Source organism: Onychostoma macrolepis, chromosome 07, assembly GCF_012432095.1.
Source record: "Onychostoma macrolepis isolate SWU-2019 chromosome 07, ASM1243209v1, whole genome shotgun sequence".
Taxonomy (NCBI): domain Eukaryota; kingdom Metazoa; phylum Chordata; class Actinopteri; order Cypriniformes; family Cyprinidae; genus Onychostoma; species Onychostoma macrolepis.
Window position 1 is genome coordinate 10909965 of NC_081161.1, and position 25130 is coordinate 10935094.

At 35.0% G+C, this 25130-nt stretch overlaps 1 protein-coding gene across 3 annotated transcripts in view; it reads left to right on the top strand.

The window, feature by feature from the left end:
• Positions 1 to 665: 665 nt before the first annotated feature.
• The window catches only part of pde5ab (phosphodiesterase 5A, cGMP-specific, b), a 43133-nt gene continuing 18668 nt past the window's right edge, over positions 666 to 25130 (top strand). Inside the window, exons 1-11 of one of the 3 annotated variants that reach the window (XM_058782995.1) lie at positions 666 to 721; positions 10483 to 11128; positions 12584 to 12673; positions 12775 to 12846; positions 12934 to 13023; positions 13121 to 13258; positions 15820 to 15887; positions 20113 to 20221; positions 20432 to 20516; positions 21865 to 22040; positions 22991 to 23050. In XM_058782995.1, the coding sequence (XP_058638978.1) occupies positions 717 to 721; positions 10483 to 11128; positions 12584 to 12673; positions 12775 to 12846; positions 12934 to 13023; positions 13121 to 13258; positions 15820 to 15887; positions 20113 to 20221; positions 20432 to 20516; positions 21865 to 22040; positions 22991 to 23050 (1539 nt within the window). In that variant the 5' untranslated portion in view covers positions 666 to 716. Of the gene's footprint in view, positions 722 to 8222; positions 8449 to 10482; positions 11129 to 12583; positions 12674 to 12774; positions 12847 to 12933; positions 13024 to 13120; positions 13259 to 15819; positions 15888 to 20112; positions 20222 to 20431; positions 20517 to 21864; positions 22041 to 22990; positions 23051 to 25130 lie in introns of those variants that run through there. The other 2 variants (XM_058782993.1, XM_058782994.1) reach the window with 2 other exon arrangements.

Below are 25130 nucleotides of genomic sequence, written 5' to 3' on the forward strand. Positions count from 1 at the left end.
TGAAAATGAGTGTCAGTGTCCAAATCAGAAGGCACCTTTTCATAATGAGAAGGCCTGCTATAGATCTGCTACTCTCCAGAGACTGTGGCCTTTTCTCCCTACATGTTTACCAGGGCTGTACCCCAGAGTCTAGTTACCTGGGTTTGTTAAACTCAGTGGTACAAGTAGTTCCTTGCTGGATCCCAGTTGCTTCAAGCCCTTGAGAGCACTTAATGACCGAGTATGTTTTTGTGTCTCGGACAAGTGAACTTGAACCCTTTCCCTGCCATATTTCACCTGAGTGTAATGGCATAAGACAAACAGAGAGCCATACACAAACCGCAATGATTTCTCAAACACAGGCTGGAAACATACATGCAAACACTCTTGAATGTGATCTTGTGTGACTGGTTATATCTCGGATATTTCAGTTGGAGTGGGATTCATAAAACAGAGAGTGAAACAGAGACAGAGAGAGAGAGAGAGAGAGAGAGAGAGAGAGAGAGAGAGAGGGGGCAGGCAAAGTTTCTCGGGTATAACAGCAAGGGAGTAATGTAATGTTCTGCAAGCTCTCTCCATCTACTCCAATCCCAAAAAAGGACATAAATAAAAGCCAGTCTGCTAGAAGCCTCTGTTAAAGAGGGAAAGTTTGAAGAGGAGAAAGAGGGAGAGCGAGGAAAAGGAAGAAGAAAAAAGAATACTGTTTTCATTTGAGATATTTCATCTGAGGATTCAACATGGGGTGAGTTGAAAATGTGAGATTGCGTACTAATCTAACTGTGACAGAAGTAAGTAATGTATATGTAATGGATCAAGTTAATGTGAGTAATATATCAGCATGGAGGAGGTCCTAGAACTGAGGTGACTGATATACCTCTTGACATCAGGATGTGGTGTGTTTGAGTGGGTGTGTGCTGTTACTCCCTTTAGTTCACTAGGCCTTCTATAAAAGCTGTAGGTTATGTAACAACATAATGAAACAAATATATAAATGACTTTCTTAGAATCATATGAAGGATATGGAAACTGTCAGTCCTTTTTGTCAACAAAACAGATTTATGTTCTTTTGATTTGCACTCACCGTATGTTGTGTCATAATTGTGTGGTTGGATTTTCATGCGTTAGTTGGTTCAATTGTATTGTCAGTGTTTGCGTTTGTCAAACCCAAAAGCTATTTTTGGACTGTCTTTCTTTGTAAAAATTTTCAAACTTTCAGACACAGATACGCAGCTCATAAAACAAAACAAAACTGCCCTGACATCACTTTTGAAGATCTGGGTCAATAATTTTATCCGACAATAATTTTAGCCGACGAATTTGGAAGTGAACATTCAGTTACTATTTATTATATCTATATTTACTCGCATCGTTCCTAACTGTAAGGGTTAAGGTTTCTCTTGACATACAACAGATCAGTACAGTACCTGCGGATGTGAAAAATGTTGGGTGAAATATTCTTAAAAATATGCCATACATGTTTGATTAGCTAGTTGATATGCTAAGGCAATGGTGTTAAAGAAATCTTCACTCACTCTGGTTAACTCAAGTTAGAGCTTTATAAGAATTCTTTTGAATGTGAATTCTACTAAGTGGTTACAGTACATGTTTGATTTGAGACATACAGAGACTATCCAAATGGCATGTGTGTCTTCTCATGCAACAGGCCCTTTATTTGCTTTGAGTCCTTAAAAAAAATTGTGAAGTTAACATAGACAAAACTGTCAGGAAATAGATCATGCATATATCAGATCCCTTCAGAGGAAATCCAGTTTCCTCTGTTAGTATTTGGAGATCCCCTTGTGGTATGGTAGATGTTTAAGAATTGTATTTAATTATTTTATTTTATTTTTTTATTGGACTACTTGTATAAGTCACAAATTCCACAGGGGATAGAGCTGCAGAGCCAAGTTCTCATTGTGTTGATCTTAAATTTCCATTTCTAGGCAAGAGTTATTCCAAAGCCCTCTTACTAAAAATAACTCTGAAGGGATGAGCAAACACTTTGCTGAGAGCAGATTTGTTGATGTAAGTCAGAAAATGATTGAATTCTGAACTTCCAAATATTTATCTTTCATATGAATTGTGTGTGGTATTAATGTATCTTTGTCTGAATTTCTCTGAGATCTATCTATCTATCTATCTATCTATCTATCTATCTATCTATCTATCTATCTATCTATCTATCTATCTATCTATCTATCTATCTATCTATCTATCTATCTATCTATCTATCTATCTATCTATCTATCTATCTATCTATCTGTCTGTCTGTCTGTCTGTCTGTCTATCTACTTTCTTTCTTAATATGCGGTGGTACCAATACAGTGGAACCTGATTACATTTAAAAATAGGCCAAAGGTTCAACATTATTTATTGTAACATCTGTGTGCTCTTGCGTTCTGAAGGTATGAATCTATTACGGCCCTTGAAAAGAACAATCTGAGGCTCTCTCTTTAACCAGTCATCCACTCGCCAAACTCATTAACCACTTGATCAACTGCTCGGCATGTATTTTGTCTTACATTTTACTGCTTTGACTTTTAAAATTCATTTAAATTAATTGTAGTGTAATATTGAACACTTGAAATAATGCATTCTTGTACATTGCCACTTCACAATTTTTAAGACAATCACTTAAAGCATGACATTCCACATGATGGAAAGTTGACGGGTTTATCGGCTTCTCGTATCAACTGAAGTAATAAAGCAAGAAACTGACACAGCTGTCACAGTGAATCTCCTCTTATCTCTCTTTGCACACATCCTATCTGGCAATGTCCCCTGATTTGTCAACCAGGTCCGGCCTTAGCAAAGCAATTCTACTTGTACCGCATACCCTGGCCTGTATATATGATATTTGACATCTTGTACTGATAACATTGATTAATATTTTCTTCTCCATCTGGCATATTATGACTGTCACTTTCAATAATTTGGTTATTTTTCAAAAGCTCATAGGGAACACAATTATTTATATATATATATATACTTTTACTAGCCTGCTCAAATGTTAATTTTCCATAGTTCTGTCCCCTCAGAAATTACTAAAAGCAATGTGGATGTCAGTATAATGTCAGTGTATATATATGTGGTAAAGGCTAACACAATTTTGATATTACAGGTTTTTTTTTTCAAATGCTTACACACATTTTCAAAACTTTGGCTCTTTTTTTTTCAAAACTTTAAACACAAACCCTAGAATTGCACACACAAAATGCAAAATGCCTCACATCTCTTGCAAAATGAAGCACTACGTTCAAAATATCACAAAGAAATCGCAAAAGAAAATATTTATAAATATAAATATTACTGTAATTCCTTTTAGATTTTTGTGTGTTACATAGAGAATTGTGTGTTGTGTTTTGCAAAACGTGTTTTATGAAATTGTGTTAGCAATCGAGAAAAACTGTATTTCAAACAGAAAACAAGAGTCAAAGGCCGAGAATTAGTGTATGGTTTCGCAGATTTGGTGTGTAGTTATGGTGTTTGAGTGTCAGGTTTCAGAAATTGTGACAAGTAAAAAAATAGTTTGTAAGCAGCTGAAAAAAACTGTGAACTTTTTACAGCAAGTACTCGTTATCCTTTGACAAAGATTAGACTGACAGACTGACTCTTCCATTGACTGACCAAGTGCACACGGTTATCAGCCAAATGTGTTATGGTACATCACAGTAAGAAGCAATGAGATGCAGTATCTATAATTATCATTCCATGTTTCCAGATAAGACTGCTGATGTTCCTAATCACTGTCTAATTTCAGTCAATCATAGTGTGAATAACAAATAAACATACTTTTATTACAATAGTTTTTTGTAATGTGTTTACCTGTCTTTGATTACACTTGAACAAACTTCACATCACAACAACAACAACAAAAGCAGCATTAAACAACACTCATGGGGTTGTAGCCTTTGTTTGTGTGTGGAAAGAAGCGTGACAAAATCTTGGACACTGCCTCAGGGAAATCAAGAGTGTTTTCACACACTGAAATGAGCTCCTCTGTTCTTTCCATCAGCAATTTCCACTGAATTAACAGCTTGCACAGAGGAATACCTGTACATCATAAGAGTGGAAAAACAAAGTAAACCTCAACCTCCTTAAATATTTGTTTCTATTCTACATGCTTTTTATTGTGACAACCTGCTAATGTCAAGAAATGTCTTTTGGCAGTAGAAATTGGCATTACAGGTGCAGTAGATGAAGGACATGGTCAGTGGAAAAAAAACAAAAACAAAGCATTATTAAAGTAGTCCATATAACTCATGTTCTGTATTCCAAGCCTTCTGAAACCATGCAATGTTGTGTGAAGAATCAAACTAATGTTAAGGTCATTATTCACAAGACTCTTCACGTGTAGCTTTTAAATCAAATATGTTGATATGTCACCAATTGCACAGGTATTGTGTGTATCAGGACAAAACATCATTAATATCAAACTTGATGTCAATGTTTGATTTGAGCATGTCTGTAACAAAAACAGTCTTTAATTTTTCTGTGAACATTTTCACACAAGGTTTTACACTTTAGTGTATTTTGGCTTGCTAATCCATTGAGACAAAACCCCATAAATCCATAAAATCTGCATTATATTCAACATCAACCTATGACCAAAGTTTAAAAAATGGGGTTCACATAGAGGTAACCAATAATGCATACAGTGTGTTTGGACCAACAAATGTGTTCCAGATGTACGTCTATTGTTAGCAAAGACCTACTTTTCACCCTATTTTACAGCTGTTTAAACTGGGGAGATAGTTATAAATCATAACGATAATTGTGGATTTGACAAGCATCAAGATGGATTGGATGTTTAACATATTTCCAGAAAATCTCAAAGACAGCCTACTGTATGTTGTTCCCATTGGAAACAATATAGAAGTTTAATAACTAGAATAATCCTGGTGTAGTGCGTCATGGATGTATGTTTTTTAAATTGCTCTGTCATCTAAAAGTACAATTTGTGTTTATACTTACTATTTTAATAGAGTATATGCTACACATTATGGTCTACTTAGTACATACTCTATTAAAATAAAACATGTTTATTATTTTCTTAAATATTGGAGTATGTAGTAGTCTATATCTTTTTCTTAAAAACTTGTGATAGAGATATGACAGCAGGTTTTGCAACAACAAGCATCGCTCATGGGAAACAACTATATTTGCAATTCATATTTAACATATGCATGCATGTGACTTCCAAATGGAAAGAGGTGTTATATATTCTTGATGGTGTGCCAGCAAATAGAGACATTCACTCCAATGTCATTACAGATGAGCTCAATATGCAGTGGTAATTTACATAATGTCTTTTTGAATGTTAATTGAAGATGCAAATGTATTCCAGTTAAGTTAGCATAAGAGATCTGCTTGACCAGTTTAACTGTTACTAATTTAAGAAGATTTCTACAACAGGCAGACCACAGCTCAACTCAGATCAGGCTCTCCTAACATCCTGTTATAGATCTCATAAAACAACCTGAATGTAAGGGTGAGCCCTCCCCCTTGCACACTATCCTTTGTGTTTATTCCAGATCTTGCTAGACCTTCGTGATGTTTACCAGGGATAGCTCTGTGGTTTGTCAAGCTCAGAAAGAAAGACTCAACCCCCTGAAACCCCCTTCACTACCTCCCAAAATATTTAACAATATTCAACCGGAGCTCAGAACTGTTCACTGGGGACGTTTTCTACTGCAGCAGATTTTCTCCGAAATACCCTGCTTGTGACCCCTTCATGGTCCTAGAGGAGATGTGATATAAAGGAGAATTCTGTGCATGCTGGAGGTAACTATGCCTGCAGAGCATACCTAAGGTCTTGATGTGCATGCCATGGCATAAAATCTTGAAAACAGTGAACAGTGCATGTATTTATAATAAGAACTGTTAAAGGAATAGTTCACCCAAAACCATTTTTTGAGTAATTCATTGACTTTCATTGCATGAAAAAAAATAAAAATAAAATTTTATTTTAAATTTGCTTTATGTTACACAAAAGAAATGTTTTTGTCCATTTTTGGGTAAACTATCCCTGTAACTGTCAAGATTTATGGATCATTGGTCACATGTATTGAATCAAAAGGGAAATAGGTGGTACATTCAATGTGCAAATTACCTTTTAAAATAACTTTCAAGGGTCTGTTATTTTAAAATATTTTTAGATTTGAACATTTTGACAAAACATTTTAACTGTTTGCGATAAAGGATAAATATTAACCATAGGTATGATTTATCTGATAACAATCTTTGAGCAGCTGACTGTTGCAGCCAGGAGAAAATACACACCTTGGCTTACTTAACTAAGCTTGACTAAACTATCATAATCTCATTTGTGTGGTCACTGAGATATCTTTAAAAACAACAACAATTGCATTTGAATACATAAACTCCCCAACCTTTTGTTTTGACTTCCTATGGGGACTCAAGAGTTTGATAATACCCCCATAATTTGCACCCAATTTGGTTAATTTTCCAATTAATATATTAAAGTACATAAAATGTATCACCATCTTCTTCTTGTGTTAATGTTACTAGCATCTTATCAGGATATCATGAAAAAAAATTAACTCTTCAGTGAAAGGCTTGATAAGACACAAGCATCTGAGCAAAATTATTCTTTTCTCATGGTATCATCCAAAAACAGGCAAAGGCAAGCAAATTTTGGACAAAATGTGTTTAATGGGATTTTTCAAGTTACTTTCATTTCCTGCAACCAGTGGCACAATCACTTGTGTCTTTGCAGAAGGCCTATGCCATTGTTTTGACCCCGGTTTCAACCCCATTCTCTCTGTCTCCATCAAACCTGCTGTTAATAAATGATTTTACTGCCATATTTGTCTTGTTGAGCGCTACGCAGGACAAACTAAGCACTCAAAATTGTTTCCATTGGAGGACTGCATAGGACTTCTCTCCATCCAACGCTATCCTCCATAGCACTGACTTTAGGGTTTACAATAGTGGCTGAGCTGTTTAATGTAGTGCATGGAATTATGTGAAGGAATAGAGTGTTGTTTGACTTATGACTGAAAGGCGAACCGAGTAGTTTAGCTTAGAGTGACTTGAGTGACCACATCTGGACAGTGTTTCAGCCCAGCTAGCTAACATTGTGTGTTCATGCACATATAGCACATAAACCCAGCATGTCCTGACATGATTCCTAAGTTGCATCTTCTGTGGAAAGATAGTGGGAAGTGCCTGCCAAATGCAGCCATTGATAAATGAACTGGAGAAAAAAAAAATATATATATATATATATATATGTGTGTGTGTGTGTGTGTGTGTTTTATTGAAACATTTTCCAATACCATTCACTCTCACTGACATATAGTCTCTCTCCAGAGACTGTCATTAGCTCAACCAGGCCACCATGTATACAGTGGAATCACATTTGTACCCAAGAGAGCACATATGCCTTCAGTGGTATCTCCCTCTCCCAGGAGAGAAGGAGGCACCATCTGCTGGTAAGGCTACACCATTGTGTACAGAGATGGGGTCGTGCTTAGGGGTGGGTCAGGGCTATTCAATATTAAGCAATAGGTTAGCAAAAAAAGTTCAAAGGGACGAATGTCTGGTAAGGAATTTTCTGAATTTTTTTATTTTAATAAAATCCAATGGTATTAACATTTGCATTTTTTTAATATTTGTGTTTGACTGTATACTGCATGTCCATGAAGCAACCTGCATTTTAGGTAATATAGTGAACAACATTCAATGGGCATTAAACATTTATTTTTTTCAGTTGATCTAGATCCACGCTGTCTTTTAATTATCCAAGCTTATAAAATAGTTGAATGTATAACAATTGTAAATGATAACAATGAAATATGTACAATGTTGATTAACATCCTTTTAAATGTAGCTTTATCCATGCTACAATCACTAATTGACATGACATGCCAACTACCCATATGGTATCCTTGGGATATTGATTTACTTGATGAAGTGGTTGTGAGGAGTTTATTTTCTAATATCAAATGGCAGTAAAAAGTATATAAATTATACATAAAAGCGCCAAATGGGACAAAAAAAAGTTTATGTGATACAGGCTACTAATAATGTACCAAAATAGCTACAACTGTTACTTAGCATAATCACCTAAATTGAGGTCTGATATGAAGTTATCCTTCCAAATGGGTAACAAGCTTTAAGAGTTTTGTTTAACCTTGCCTTGTGATAGACTTTCTTTTAATGTAAGTAAAGCCGCGTTAATTGTGTGTGCGTGGGGAAGAGAGAGAGAGAGAGAGAGAGAGAGAGAGAGTAATAGTGCAGCCGGTGTAGACGCCGCCGGTGTCTGGTTGTGGTAGAAGTGTGTTTATGACTGAACATCAGACGAGAGCAGGCGGATGATATCCACCGGCTGATCAGTGTAGGCGGAATGGAGGTTTATCCTCCCGAAAGTGAGAGGATGATGGAGGCTTGGCTCGACGACAACCTAGAGTTCGCACATTCTTATTTTGTGCGAAAGGCTTCTCGGTAAGTTCAAAGGCGCAGATTACTAGTTCAGTTTAAAGACAAGTAGTCCTGTAATGAGGCTGTAGACCCGTTTGCTGCAGCTGCGCAACGCAGCGTTCCATTTTCTCATCGTCGCCAAATATTTGCCTTCATTTCAACTTTAGCTGTTTAAAAAAAATTGTTGTTTGTAAAGGAAAGTGTCAGTATTTACTGCATTTTTTTCTTTTTTTTTTTCTTGTGAACTCCGATGTAAACGTAATTTGGAACTCGTTTATTAGAGGAATTAATCATATCTGAGGTTGTGTGTAGCAATTTCACATTGTACGGGTGATTTTATTTGACACATGCCCGTCATTGACTTGATCAGACATCACAGAGTTGATATACACTACTGTGATTGTAGGCGATACTCATTGCTTACACTGTTTAATAACAACCAACAAACAAAGATGTGAACTTTTATAAATTGAAATGATTGATATATTGATTGATTTGATGTTCTTTATGCACTTTAATGCAGAGCTTAAACAAATAAGTTGCCTTAACTATGATATCAGATGAATTAACACACCTGCATACATGTCCAGACAACTAGCCTATTGTGTGCTCAGAAAATTATGTCCAGTACTGGTGAAATAATGAGGAAGAAGAACAGACATAACAAATTATTGGAAAGAGGCAACCCACTTTCATAAGAAAACATAACTATTTTGCAATTTCATATGAATGTGTATGACTTGATTCATACAAAAGTGTAAGACTTTTAGGGAAAAAAATGTGGGGTGTAAGCAGATCATACAAAAACGTATGAATCATAGGAATTCTTACAAATTTGCCATCCATATTGCCAAAACACAAAAGTAGTAAAGAATTAGATTGAGACGGTTGAAAATTGTACAAATTCTACCAAACATTCATGGCTGTGTGTAGCACCTACATTTCTGCCCTTTGGGAATCCCCAAAATTAATTAATTAATTCATTTATTTTTAGGTTTTATTTGTCTTTAATCAATTATATTTTACACTAACATCTGGCCAGCGGTTTGTTTGCTTGTTTAATTAATTAATTACCACTGAAAAAAAAACAACCCATCTAACTATTAGATCTAACTCTCTATCTAAATCCTAACTATTCGATTGGCCGGGATAAATTAAGACTTCTTAGCATGAGTAACTTTAGATGAAGTTACTAATTTTAGCAAATGGTTGGATGGTGTCTCTTCAAAGGGAATGTTATTTATTTAAACTATTCTAGCCAAGGACAATTTAGGTCGTGTCCACTGAGACTATGGTGGAGTTTGAATATCCTACCCGAATAATAAACATTTCATTGAAAACATTTGTTACAGGCTATTTTAATGCTTTCATTATAGTGTTGGTTTAATAAAAGCCACTACATCATGTTGTGTTATTTTGACAGATTTGGAAATAATCTATCTGCAAATGTTATGATTGTGGGTTGTTATATACTCCAGTGTTTTCCATTTGAGCTGCTAAACTCAATGTCCCATTCAACTTTTAATGAAAACTTCGAGAATGTAATGTAGAACCTGTTCATTATATAGCTAGGTCCAGTCCAGCAAACTGCCCATAAAACCTTGAAATAACTGAGGTGAACTGTGAAAATTCTCTACATTGCTGTTTTATCTTGCTGGGTCAACTGTCGGTAGATGAGATGAAACAGATTTTCCAGCTGAGTAGCAGAGAAAGTATAAGAGGAAGCCATATGGCAGCTCTTGAATGGAAGTCCCACCTTTCAATTATTGAGTTTGTTTACTGTATAACATGCATGCACATTAATGTGACCAGCCTGAAAGGTATAGAAACATTTATGAGGACAGATTTTAGAAGCTGAACTTGTATGAGTGTTACCTAGCTAGAAAATAGCTGCCTGGTTGCATTACCAAGATAAATACCAAGTGAACTGACTTTGTGAATGGGTATAATCAAATTTATCAAATCAGATTAGGCAATTACTGAGATTTAGTTTTGTATTTGTAATTTTTTAGGTCAAGAGGCTGCTGAGCTAATGTTTTTGGTTACATTTTTTTTAAGGGAAATGGTCAATGCTTGGTTTGCTGAACGTGTCCACTCCATTCAGCCATCTAGGGAAGGATCAAAAGCTCCGCCAGAGCCTTTATCGGCCCTCCATTCACTGGGTCCAACTGATGCACCATCTCCAAGTCCAGCTCCATCCACCCCTACACGAAAGATCTCTGCATCTGAGTTTGATAGGCCACTTCGCCCCATTGTTGTGAAAGACGCTGAGGGTTCGCTTACTTTTCTTAGTGATACAGAAAGGGTGCAGATGCCACTTCCTCCTCCCCAGCGGCCTGGCTCAGGCAATGGGACAGATGAGGGTGGAGGTCTTATGGACTCGGGAGTTCGTGAAAATGGGGACCGCTGTGCTCGTCTGTTGGAGCTTGTACGTGATGTTTCAAGTCACTTGGACCTTACTGCCCTCTGCCACAGGATCTTCTTACACACTCACGAGTTGATAGCTGCGGATCGCTATTCGTTGTTCTTGGTTGGAGAGGACAGTTCAAACAGGAAGTTCCTGGTTAGCCGGCTATTTGATGTTGCAGAAGGATCCACTCTTGAGGAGGCTTCCAACAGTGGTATTCGCCTAGAATGGAACAAAGGAATTGTGGGATATGTGGCATCCACTGGACAGCCTCTGAACATCAAGAATGCGTATGAGGTTAGGCTCTGTCATTTCACCCGCTGTCTGCCATGTCAGTGTTTTATTACTTAAAGACTATAAATGAGAATGCCTAAATTTGTTGATAATTCATCCACCATGCGAAATTAAAAATTGTTACATTTTAAATACAAATTAAAAAAAATAAGTAGAAATGATTGGTCATGAGATGGGCTAGTTGTTAAAAGACAACAACTAAGACAAATTTGTGTTTCTTCCCTCAGACTGTATCATCACCATTAGATCTTATAATGAAACTTTGAATGGAGAAAAGTTTGGATTTACCTGCTTATCTCAATAATTAGACAGAATTTCTGACAGCAGGCATTCACCTCTTATCTGATTCCTCTGTATTACCTTGTCATGTGCATAGGAAACACTTTGGTTTCAGAGACTGAAATAAAATTGTCTGCTTTATAATACCCTCCCAGCACTAATAAAGTATTTCCTTAGAAACGCAATTTAGGCTATATCTCTTAAGGCCTTTGATTGGATTGAAATGTTATGCAATTCAGTTGCTAACCAACAGTTTGTATAATGACGGCAGGTATTTTTAGCTCTTTGTAATTTAGTTTAATTGTGTTTCCCTGAGTTCTACAGAGAGAGGGAAAGAAGAAAAAAAATAGGTAAAGAGAAAGATAGTGAGAAAGAGAAAGAATAATAGATTAAAACATCCTAATCTTTAACAGGATGTATCTTAAAACACTAAGATTAAGGTTAAGATAAACCCTTAACCATGTTTGGCATGGAATTCAAATGTTTAATTGTCTTGCGAGACACTGTTTCATATAAACATTCAAGGAATAATCCAGCAGTCACCATTTAAAACATCATGATTATGTTTTCGCATATCACAACAGGGTAAAATTAAGAAAGAACACTAGGTCCTCATGGTGCCATTAAACGTCATCTGTCTTAAAAACGTATTTGTTTACTTGAAGTATACCATTTCTGTGTCAGTAACGGTGCCAAACAGAACTGCAGTTGCTCGGGTGTCCCCGCCTGCCCCAGATATACACAATTGGAAATCTGCCATCTGTGCTCAGGGACACAGTTGTTTCTGAGCCACAAGAAATGAAGACTAAAATGACGTCATGACCGTGCTGATAGGCTGGTGGTATCACAACAACAGACACAAAGTCCCAAGACATTCTAACCAGGCATACCCTACCCTCCGGCCTGAGCTAAACACTGAATAAACAAATGCAATGTATATGATAGATTGATTATTTATTTATTTAGGGTAAACTATTCCTTTAACATTTATGACTAGGTTGTATTTCTAGGGTGCATAAGAAGAAGAAAACAACTGTTCAATTGAACTATTTAAAAAAAAACTACATTGTCTTATGAAATGGGCAGCTGATTTTTAAAATAGTGATATTATTGTAAGTCATAATTTATAGAAATGCTGGATTAATAGGAATTGGTTGATTTTTTTTTTTTCTCTTTCAGGATCCACGTTTTAATGCAGAAGTGGACCAAATTACAGGATATAAGACACAGAGCATCTTGTGTTTGCCCATCAAAAATCACAGAGATGAGGTGAGAGATGAATTTAAACATAAAAAATGTCTGAACTGTTATACAATATTTGCAACATTTACTATTAAAACTTGACTGCTACATCGTATTAATGCTTAAAGGTCGTTGGAGTAGCGCAAGCAATCAATAAAAGGTGTGGAGAGAACAGTGCCTTCACAGAACAGGATGAGAGGGTGAAAAATTTGCACATTTAATTTTACAGTTATTTTATATTTTCTGTCATTTTATTATAATAATTTGTTTATTTTTCATCTCAACAGGACTTTTCTTCGTACCTGGCTTTCTCTGGCATAGTGCTGCACAATGCACAACTCTATGAGACTTCACAGCTGGAGAACAGGCGAAACCAGGTATTTTTCCACATTTTAGTACAAATTAATTTTGTTTAGGTGTGATTAAACAGTAACTTGGCTATAAACAGTGATTGTTGTTTGGGGTGTTTTGTAGGTGTTGTTGGATCTGGCTAGTCTGATCTTTGAAGAGCAGCAGTCTTTGGAGGTCTTGCTGAGGAAAACTGTGGCTACCATCTTATCTTTCATGCAGGCCCAAGAATGCACTGTCTTCATTTCTGACAGGGAAACAGCTGTAAGACCAAAATATCACATCACATTTATTTCCAAAACACTAAAAACTTTCAAAGAATTCTTATGATCATAAAACATGGAAATATCAAGCATGTTTTGCATTTCTTTGGTGTTACCAAGATATTGGCTATCCAAAATATCCCTTTATGATGCTTGAAAAAAAAAAATAAGCTTGGGCTTCAAACATCTGTATTTTTAGCCTAAAGCAAAAAAAAAATTGCTTGTAGTTGAGACTAAATGTTCTAAAAGACAATTAAATATAGCAGCTTTAATCAATAGAGGCATATTGAGAACATTGGGGCCGCAGCAAGCAATATTTTTGAAAGAGGGGCTCTGAGGTGTTTGTGGGGGGAGCAGGATTATATCAAAGATTCAGGAAGAGACAAGCTGATACTGGTACTGCTGATACTACCACACAAAAGAATATAGTTCGTAACGTTCCAAACCAGTGGCTCAAAAAACAAAACAAAACACTGAGAACCACTGAGCTATTGGGTTGTTTAGAAGATCAAATTACATATAATGCAAAATATTTTTTGTTTAATTTAGAAAAACATAATTATTTATTGATTTATAATGAGTTATTTAACATAATTAAAATCTCTTTTATTTAGATTAATTCCAAAACATAATGGTGAATCTCTGTAGGCCTGACTAGTGTCTAAAGAGCAACCTTTTCTTTCACATTTTACCCCAGTACGATTACGATTTTTTTGTTAATACTGTAGTTCGCCAATGCTAATGTACAGCATTTAGGCATTATAAAAGAGAGGCTGTGTAGGATATTTCCATAGCTGAGTGAGAGAGTTAAGAAACACTTGCTTCCTTTATAGCAGACTCACTAGCAGATAACTTCACTTAAATTGCTTCCTTATTTGCCACTGCCAAAGAAATATGGCAACAAATACACATGCACCTCATATACCCAAAATACCAGATATTTCAAATTAAAATACCAGTGCTTGCTGAATTTCAATATATATATTTAATATATTTCAATATATTGCTGCTTTGCAAACACTGTAATAAGGAAAACATTATGTATTCCAGCAGTATGCACTTCTGTTAAGATCAAAGGGAGATGTTTCACATGAAAAGCTGGGAAAACCTTTCGGTGGATGCACAGAGAAGGGTAGATGAATCATGGTACAAAAAAGGATAAAAGGATTTTTTAACTGATGAATCCTCCCTTCCCATTGAGCAAGCGGGGAAAGCTCTCATTCAGAAGTGGTCTACATCACTGTGCATGTGTGTTTTTTTGAAAGGTTTACTGACTGTATGAGCAGTGTTCCCTATTTTCGGCTTTGCAAACAACCCAAAATAACCGCACTACGAAGGTGCACCTAGAACACAAAGTCATTTGTTAGGTTGGTTTATAAGTATTTCGCTTTATGTGTGAATTAAAACACCACAAATGCCTAATTGTCTGAATTAATTACAATTATTTAATTTTCAATGATGTTGAGGCAGAATCATTAATATGAATGTGGTAAAACTTTGTTTATAGTCAAAGCAGACAGGGGCATAGAATTAAACATTTATACTGGAACATTCAGTTGCCTAGTCCAGTTTATCTACGTCATGTATTGCAATAGGTGCCATGCAGTGGCCCCAGTTAAGGTTTCTAGTTATTAGTGTTAATGGAGAATGTCCATAGTCCATAGTTGTCGATACTTCCAAAATACAAAGGAACTGCATTTAGATGTTTAGGTTATCTAGATAGGTGAGCTGTTGTGATGAAGGTGGTGTCATAAAGAAGACGATCTCTTCAGAGAGAATTCTGATTTTGAGATGTGTATCATAATTCAGAGGTCATTTTTTGATCTAGAAACCTATTTCTGCATACTATGTTCACAGAAAAAGCTCTGGTTTTCCTCAACTTGACATACAGTTTTTATAGTCTTTGGAAGTTGCACCATAGTCCACATATAAAGTAGAAAGACAGCTTGTTAATTTTATGAATTCATTCTGCAGTCACAGTGATTGTTATGGAAAGAGATTAACCATTGTGGAAAAACTGAGGTCAACAATCAACTAGTCTTCCTAACCAAGGCAGGTTTCACCTCTTGAAGTGCATTCAAATGGCACCTTCATTTATTAAGACACTGTCCTCCTAGTGTCTTCAAATTTGGGAAGAGCAGCTGTTGCAAAGGAAAGACAAGTTTGTCGACAAACCCATATTCGACGTCTGTTATGAGGTCTGGAATGTGGAAATAAACTCATCATTTATTGCATTTCTCCTTGTTTATTGCACAGATCCATTGTGAACGTTTTTGTTTTGACTGCTTGCAGAATGCTTTTCGTACTGAACCATGCTCCATAACTATTTACTTGTCATGAGCGGGAAATTCTAACCCTTCCAGAAATGCACAAGCACAGGCACATTAAACTATGTGACTGCAGATATTCAATGTTAGGTTTACACAGGCAGCCAGACACTAATAGCATTAAAAAGCCTCATAAATACTGGCTTACCTCTGTGTTAAACCTCCTCAAAGTTTGCCTCTGTGAGTGAAACTGCAGAGTAAGTAATTAGTAATGGCTGTTCTGCTTGTGTTACAGACCACATTCTCCAGTGTGTTTCACATGGAATATGAGGAGCTTGCAGGATCCGTGGACTTCCCAAACAGGTGGGGTTATCATAAAAAAGAAGATATTATAATGCAAGACAAAGTCCCTTAGTTTGTAAAAACAAAAATATGTTTATAGTAATCAATTTACAATAGGAGTCTATGGGACAAGGTGCGGCTTGTGTATTAAAAATACACTATTTCAAAACCACAAGTCTTAACATGAGATTTTTTGAAAAGAATAAATAAAAAATGAATGCTGTCTGTGCAAAGTTATAATTTATGATTTTCATCATTTCTGATTTCTGTCATTACCATTTTCATAGCATTAAAATAAAGTGATGTGACACAACTGTCATAACTGTGCAAAAATTGGGCAAACTCCACTCATAGGAATTATACACATAACCAGAAGTTCATTTGCCTAGGATAGTAGTTCCACTGCTTAAAGAATGATTTAGACAAGTGTAAAGCTCAAATAACACACATTCTAAACAGAAAAAAACAATAATTAATTAATGCTTTAACCGAAACACAGGCATTACTTTTCTGCTATAAACTCTCTTTAATGCCTTGCCTCTTGCACTTCCATCAAAAGTTCCTGCTCATTTTTATGGAATTTACATAATGGTAAAATGTATACCTTAAACGCACTACGAAAGTTGCATCTACCAAATTTAATATAATAATTTCATTGCTGTGAATGTGATTTTTGTTTAATTCTATAAACTGAGGGATGGCTCAGTAATGTTGTCTGCAGTAACTGAAGGCATTCTACAGAGGCATTATATATATATATATATATATATATATATATATTTATTTATTTATTTTTAGTTTTTGATAGTTGAATAATAGTACTGTGTTGAATAATGTTATTGACTGGTTATGTAGTATGCAAAAACATTAAAAACTGTAGATTATAATATGCATTTTACTAGGTTAAACATTATTTTATTTGAGAATTCAGCAATGTTTTTAGACATAATCTTAATAAACTCTGAGTTTCAGAGTAGGTTTATAAGTGGCACAACAAAACAAATCCAACCTGGTTTAGATCAGGCTCAGCGGGTGTCAATTAACAATTAACAATTAACTGATGTTGTAATTAAAAATAAAATAAATTTAAATGCTTTTACAAGGCAGGAATAAACACTGCAGCAAAAGTTTGAGAAGGCAGCAGAAAGAAAAATGATTTGTTCAACCTAAGCTAAAGAATAATAATGTCCATTTGATCAGATATAACTGCTGTACAAGATTATGAGATGCATTATGTGAATGCATATGATGTGAATATGATGGCGTAATGACGGAGCTTTCGGCATCTGACGCCGCATTTTCTCTCATAGACGACGAGAGATGAATCTACTTAAACATATGCTGATAACGGTTTTAATTTATTCCCTTAATATTTCTAATATTACGCAGTAAAAAAAAAAAAAAAAGAAACATATTTCGTGTTAAACAGGTTGTTTTTGAAAGTGCTTGAAATAAAAGCTTTTTATTTCATTGATTTTTATGGATGAGTGAAGTGTTAATATTTTAATCATAGGCCTATAATTCATTGTATAATAGACCTGTTTTAAAATACCTTTTTAAATTAGGCTTATTAGGCTAGCCTAATCTTTTGTTTTGTCTTTTGTTAGAATGTAACAGGCCTATATTAATTGGAAATGCCAAATATCTTAATATTGCCAACAATTTATGTTTTTGACAATATCTCTGGCTATCGTCAATACAAGACCATCGTCTTTCGACGCAACCCAGCAAGGGGAGGTTATCACGGGGCCTTTCGCAGTGCGTGCCCTGCGTGCCCGTCCGCTAACGTTACGCCACTGGGCAGACAGCACGTTGTCTGTTACGTCGTTTGGGCTGCCTTGTTGAGCACAATGGCACTGAGAACATTATATTTCATAGACTTTAAGCTGTTTTATTTTCCTAATGTAATAGGATTAGTCCAACGAATCGAATCGTTTGGTTTATAATGCGTACCGAACCGAAAGTCTCATACCGAACGGTTCAATACGTGTATCGTTACACCCCTAGGCAACATGTATAATGAAAATAGCAGAGAACCTAGGACAGATCCTTGTGGCACTCCATACTTTACTGGTGATAATTGAGATGACTCGCCATTTAAATAAACAAAGTGGTAGCGATCGGACAGGTAGGATCTAAACCATCTTAAAGCCTGCCCTTGAATACCCGTATAGTTTTGTAATCGATCTATGAGTATGTCATGATCTATAGTGTCGAACGCAGCACTAAAATCAAGTAAAACTAGCAAAGAGATGCAGCCTTGGTCTGACGCAAGAAGCAAGTCATTTGTAATTTTAACAAGTGCAGTTTCTGTGCTGTGATGGGGCCTGAAATTCTTCACAGAGATAATTTTTTTTGCAGGAAGGAGCACAATTGAGCAGACACAACTTTTTCTAAAATTTTAGACATGAATGGTTTTGGGATGTGACCTAAAGATAACGATGAGTTAATAATATTCAGAAGCGGTTCTTCTGCTACAGGTAACAACTCTTTCAGTAATGTAGTGGGTACAGGATCTAACAGACATGTTGTTGGTTTAGATGCAGTGATAAGATTATTTAGCTCTTCCTGTCCTATAGTTGTAAAGCTGTAAAGCACTGCATTTTTTCTTTGGGTGTGATGAATGAAGCTGAAGTAGACGCTGTAGAATCTACATTTGTTATTGTATTTCTGATGTTATCTATTTTCCCTGCTAAAAAAAAACAATAGAAGAAACATAACAGAAATTCCAATGGTTTCCATTAAAATACCATTATAAATCTTTAGCTTTCTCCAGTAAAACCATTACAAAATTAATTTTTGTAGTGTGTTTTGGGCATTTTTCCAATATGATTTAACATCCCACCAATAGAATCCATCACATACCAGTAGACACCATTATAGTTTCCATTAAAACCAATACAATTCCCATTATAACTATTAAATCCATTACATTTTCTATTGTGTTTTGGGCAGGGTTCTATTGTTTTTTTTTTCAGCAGGGTTATCAGTGAATAAATTAATAAAGTCATTACTATTAAACTGTGAGGGAATATTTAGATCGGGTGGCATCTGGTTATTTGTTAATCTAGCCACTGCGCTAAATAAAAACCTTGGATTGTTTTGGTTATTTTCTATGAGTTTGCGGATATGTTCGGTCCTGGCAGCTTTTAGAGCCTGTCTATAGCTGGACATACTCTTTTTCCACGCAATTCTAAAAACTTCCAGAGGTTGCAGTGTAAAGCAAGTTACCATGGCAATGAAACCCACCCACCTTCTTGAGCCCAAAAGAGTTTTCTCAAACTAAACGCAAACTTAACTGGGTAAAAATCGAAACCAGCTTCATGCAACAGGCCTCAGGTGTCAGTTGTTTATGCAAACACACATTGCATTGACATAACATAAATGTATATAGCTACAGCTACTTGAGAATGGATTGTGGTAATATGACAAACAGAACAGGACATTTCTAGAACATAGCCTTGACTTTTTTCCCAGTGTTTTTATTTTTTTTCCCCACCACATTAGCTTTATACTTACATGCCAATTTCCATATATTTCTTTTGGATTTTTAAGTCAAGTGCTTTTATTGTTTGTTCTCATTAAAAAGACATTGTGGTATTTGAAATATTGGTAACACTTTACAATAAGGTGTCGTTTATTAACATTATGTAATGTATTAAGTAACATGAACAAACAATGAACAATGCATTTATTATAATATTTATTAATCTTTGTTAATGTTAGTTTATGAAAATACAGTTGTTCATTGTTTATTCATGTTAGTTCACAGTGCATTAACTAATGTTAACAAACACAACTTGTGATTTTAATAATGCATTAGTAAATGCTGAAATTAACGTTAACTAAGATTAATAAATGCTGTAGAAGTATTGTTCATTCTTAGTTCATGTTTACTAATGTTGTTAGCTAATGTACCTTATTGTAAAGTGTTACCGAAATATTTAATCTAAGTGCATTTTGCTTTATGAGTTATTGACTAGCGTGGCAAGCTTAAGAAAGCATGTAGCTTAAGTATTTGAGTCTATTTTGAAGAATAGTCAGATTGGAATGCCTGCTGGGAACCTTATTATTCTTGGGTATTGATAAGAATTATTTTCATTAGAATAAGTAAACTGAGAAAGAAATTTTACTTTGGGTGAACTATTCCTTTAACATGGTTTCTATTTAGTAGTAAAGTTGTGTAGTATTAGTGTTGCAAAGTTATCAGCAGGAGTACTTAAACTTTTTCCCCTGTCTTTTACAGAGAATGTGATGTCAATAAGATTAACTATATGTATGCCCAGTATGTCAAGAACACTATGGAGCCACTGAACATTGCAGATGTCACCAAAGACCAGCGTTTTCCATGGACAGTAAGTACTCAGGGGAAAGCTGGACAGGGAAGTCAATTGGCTTAGGGTCATCCTGCTCTGGGATTTCACAGAGCTCTTATTCATTCAGATATTCACCTCCCCCATTTTGCATCATGAATTGCCACTTTTCCCAAAGCTGCTTTAAACTGAATTTATTTGACCATTTCTTCATTGAATTTATTTTTTTTTTCTTTTATTTCTTTGTACAAGAGTGAAAATCTACAATCCTCAAACGGTCAAATCAAAAGTCTATTGTGCACACCAATAAGGAATGGGAAGAAAGACAAAGTGATAGGTATGTGTGTTTTCTATATTTCATTTTCCACAATCTGAGCTATCAGTCAAAATTGTTGCTACAATATTTTATGAATAACTTTTAACACTTTAAAAAGTAATTATTAGTGGTGCTTGCTAAGACAAACATATTTCAATTGCTCGTATGAAAAAATCCTTAATCCTAAACTTTAGCACTCAACTTGTCATCCCACACCAATAAATAATACCTCAAATTATGTGGCTTTTTGTGCAGAGGTGTGATACTATAGTGGTTACATTTAAGATTTATACCTAATAGAAAATAAAAAATAAAACAAATGAAAAAATTTCATAGACTTACATAGAAGAAGGGATCCAAACCATTTCTAGGGATCAGAATAAACCTGTAACAAACACCCAAGACACCGCTCAGATTTTATTCAGAATGCATAAAATATAGTTTAAATAGCATATATGTGATGATAGCGAATTTCAAATCAAAAAGTCCATCTCCTATTTTATAATTTCTCATGCATTTTTAAATTACATCTTTAAGTTGCTAAACAAAGGTCCTCATTGTAGTGCTGTTCAAATACAAGTGCACAGATCAGTATAAACCCTATAATGAAAGTCTGAATTGATTAGAATAATTTAGGCGGTCATTTTCTTTAGGGTTTGAAGGGTTTATATGCTCTATTGTATGCTCCCTGAGCCATTCATGTTAAAAATAAATCCAAGGCTTTGTTTTTTAATTGATTACTTTATGCTTTTTTTATCAGCCTCTGCACCATACAGTAGTTAATACAAATTACACTGAATACAAATTAAGTTGAGACTTAGCTGATAGACCAAGTTAATAAACCATGAAATGATCTCAAACCTATTCACCCTCATTTATTCCAAACCCATATGAATTTATTGATTTCTTTCATGGAACACGAGAGGTGAATTTATAAAGAAGCTCCTGGACACTTTTTTTCATATAATAAAAGTAAATGGGGTCACTTTATTGTAATGTCTAATTCTCACTATTAACAACTGACTACAACTTTTGCCTCAGTAAATTCTTAATTTGCTGCTTATTGGTAGTATGGTAGTTGTTAAATTTAAGAAATTGGGTAGGATTAGGGATGTAGAATATGGTCGTGCAGAATATGTGCTTTATAAGTACTAATAAAGAGACAATATGTTAATAATAGGCATGCGAATAAGCAACTAGTTAATAGTGAGAATTGGTCCTATACTAAAGTGTTACCGTAAATGAAGAATTTAACATTTTAGGCAAAATATTCACATAATGAAAGTATCCCAGTTCAACTTTAATAATGTGTCCACAAAAATATGAACACCCTTGTGCTATATCATTTTTTTATGGCCTCTGAATGCAGGCGTCTGCCAGTTGGTCAATAAGATGGATGAAGCTTCAGGGGAGGTAAAAGCCTTTAATAGGAACGATGAGCAGTTTCTAGAGGCCTTTGCTATCTTTTGCGGGCTGGGAATCCAGAACACACAGATGTACGAAGCAGTGGAAAGAGCAATGGCTAAGCAAGAGGTCACACTTGAGGTGAGTGTGATTTCATACATTTACAAATGAAAAAAATGCTATAGTAAAATAAATTATGGCAGCTAACATCAGCATACTCTGTCAAATCTATGTTTTATCATTTTATTTTTCCCCTCGTGCGAAAATCGGATTGGACTGAAATAATCAGGGACATTTTTCCATTCAGCCTCATTATTAGTTCATTATGACTGGTTGGGCACCGAGGAATGTCCTAACTTTGTGGCTGGTATTAATAAATTCAAGATTGTGACATCAAAAAATTTCTGGAAAATAGAGCAGTTTTCCAGCTTATTTTTAATAAATGCTCTTTTTGGTCTGATGAAGACATTTTGAGTTTTAGTTTTTATAGTATTTTAAACTAATATTTTAAAAGATTTTTACCCCCTTTAATCTGCTGCTACACATAGTCTTGTGCTGATGGCTGATATCCTCCCACTCCTCTATTTTCTTTTATCCTACCATTCTGGAGCTGTCACAGTCAGAAGCGCTGGTGGCATGCTGTCTCCTGCAGCTGACACAATGGCTGTGCACTCCACATCAGGCGTTCTCCTTTGTCATAATCCTCACTTTACATCCTCCATCACCCATCACTATTAAAAAAAAAAAAGACACAGGTAGCTGTGTTCAAAATTGAAAAACAGTAAACAATTAAACAGCATGCACCGTTGTCACCTGATCTCATTTGAATATGTTTTATTCTGCATCCAGTATTATCTCGTTAAAAGGGTTATTTTGACATTTTTGCCCTTGTCTTTTTTTGTGTAAATGTCAATTTGATCAAATCAAATCACGTTCTGGTTGTATATAGGATGTTTTGGCATATGTAGTCTCAAATGCATACTTAAATTGTGCATTCTTTGCAGTATACTTTCTATAAGCTATTGTGCCATTCAGAACAGAAACTTTGCAAACCCATTAATATAATGTGGCTGTGTGTGCATATTATGCAGGTCCTCTCTTATCATGCCTCGGCTGCAGAGGAAGAGACGCGGGCGCTCCAGGTAACTGCGGTAAATTACAATTTCTCATCATATTATATTGAAATGCGCCATCATCATCTTGAATGTGTCATTCAAACCACGATGTTGTAATAAATATCAATTTATGAAAAAGATATTTCAAATCTGAAATATGATTGGATGAGCCATGTTTAAAGCCATAGATATACACATACTACACTAGAATAATATAGTTACAGATGTGACGTGAAACACCTGTTCACCATTTCACTGCACAGAAACGATAGCAAATTGTTGTATATTAACATTCTCTGTGTGGATTATATTTTCTTGGGGGAAGGATGGCACTTATTGAATTTAATGAGTAAACTAATGCTTTAATGAATATTTGTGTCCTTAAAATCTTGATTATGTAGTAAAGTTTTACTAATGTAAAAAGATAACAATACACCATCAAGTCTTGAATGGTCAATACGGTGTTCCAACAGTGGTAAAATACACAAATTAGCAACAGATATGACGGTAAGACATCTGTTCACTTTGCTACTGTGTATAATACTGTGCAGCACCTATAAAAAAAACAAACAAAAAAAACTGTTATTATTAACATATAAAGGAATGTGTCTTCTAGCAGCTGGCACAGTAAAAATGTCAATAGTTTTATAATATAGGTTTATAAAAACAATAAAGACTTTGAGACTCTTTATTTTGTGAATGTAATGTGGCTAAAAGTGTTATAGGTATTTTTTGGCTACTGGGAAGTAGCTATCTTAGAATTAGCAACCCTAATAAGTTAACTAAATTTTCAATAGCAGAAATTGGCAAACAGCTTTTCTGCCCAGCAAGCCTGAGAATCAGTATGCTTTCCTGAACATTTATTTCAGATGTTGGAAAGTTTAGTTCATTTAAGATTAGTGCTGTCAAACGATTAATCGTGATTAATCGCATCGAAAATAAAAGTTTTTGTTTGCATAGTATATGTGTGTACTTTGTATATTTATTATGTATATATAAATACACACCCATGCATGTATATATTTCAGAAAAATATGTTATGTTTATATATTAAATATATTTATATATAATAAGAAATATATGAATATCATATATACATGTACAAACCCGATTCCAAAAAAGTTGGGACACTGTACAAATTGTGAATAAAAAAGGAATGCAATAATTTACAAATCTCATAAACTTATATTTTATTCACAATAGAATATAGATAACATATCAAATGTTGAAAGTGAGACATTTTGAAATGTCATGCCAAATATTGGCTCATTTTGGATTTCATGAGAGCTACACATTCCAAAAAAGCTGGGACAGGTAGCAATAAGAGGCCGGAAAAGTTAAATGTACATATAAGGAACAGCTGGAGGACCAATTCACAACTTATTAGGTCAATTGGCAACATGATTGGGTATAAAAAGAGCCTCTCAGAGTGGCAGTGTCTCTCAGAAGTCAAGATGGGAAGAGGATCACCAATTGCCCCAATGCTGCGGCGAAAAATAGTGGAATAAAATATTGAAATTTGAAACTTCCACATCATTGCATTCTGTTTTTATTCACAGTTTGTACAGTGTCCCAACTTTTTTGGAATCGGGTTTGTAAATATTTTCAAAATATATACTATATGTGTGTGTATTTATATATACATAATAAATATACACAGTACACACAGATATATTTTTTAAATAAAACTTTTATTTTGGATGTGATTAATCGTTTGACAACACTATTTAAGATATAACATATGAGTACATAACAGAGTAACATGTGTATCTTGAAGCTTGGCAAGCTGCAGTTTCAAAGTAACAATTTCTAAACTCAATGGCTTTATTTTTGAACGTTTGTGTTTTGTATCATATCACTTTTAAAAAACGCTTTGTGTTGTTGGTGAAAACCTCGTATCCATGCTAAAATTGCTGTCTTTTGAGTCTTATTCTACATAGCGTTTGTAAAGAAATTCTTTCTTCGGATACCCTCAGGGAATTTCTCAGAGAGCACCCAGGTTGCTTGGATACAGCACTTTCAGCTGTCGATATGGAAAACCTGCTCTGATTAGGCCTGTGAGAGTAATCAGGCAATTAAGGCATGGACAGAGGCAGAATTTCTGCTTCAATTGAGA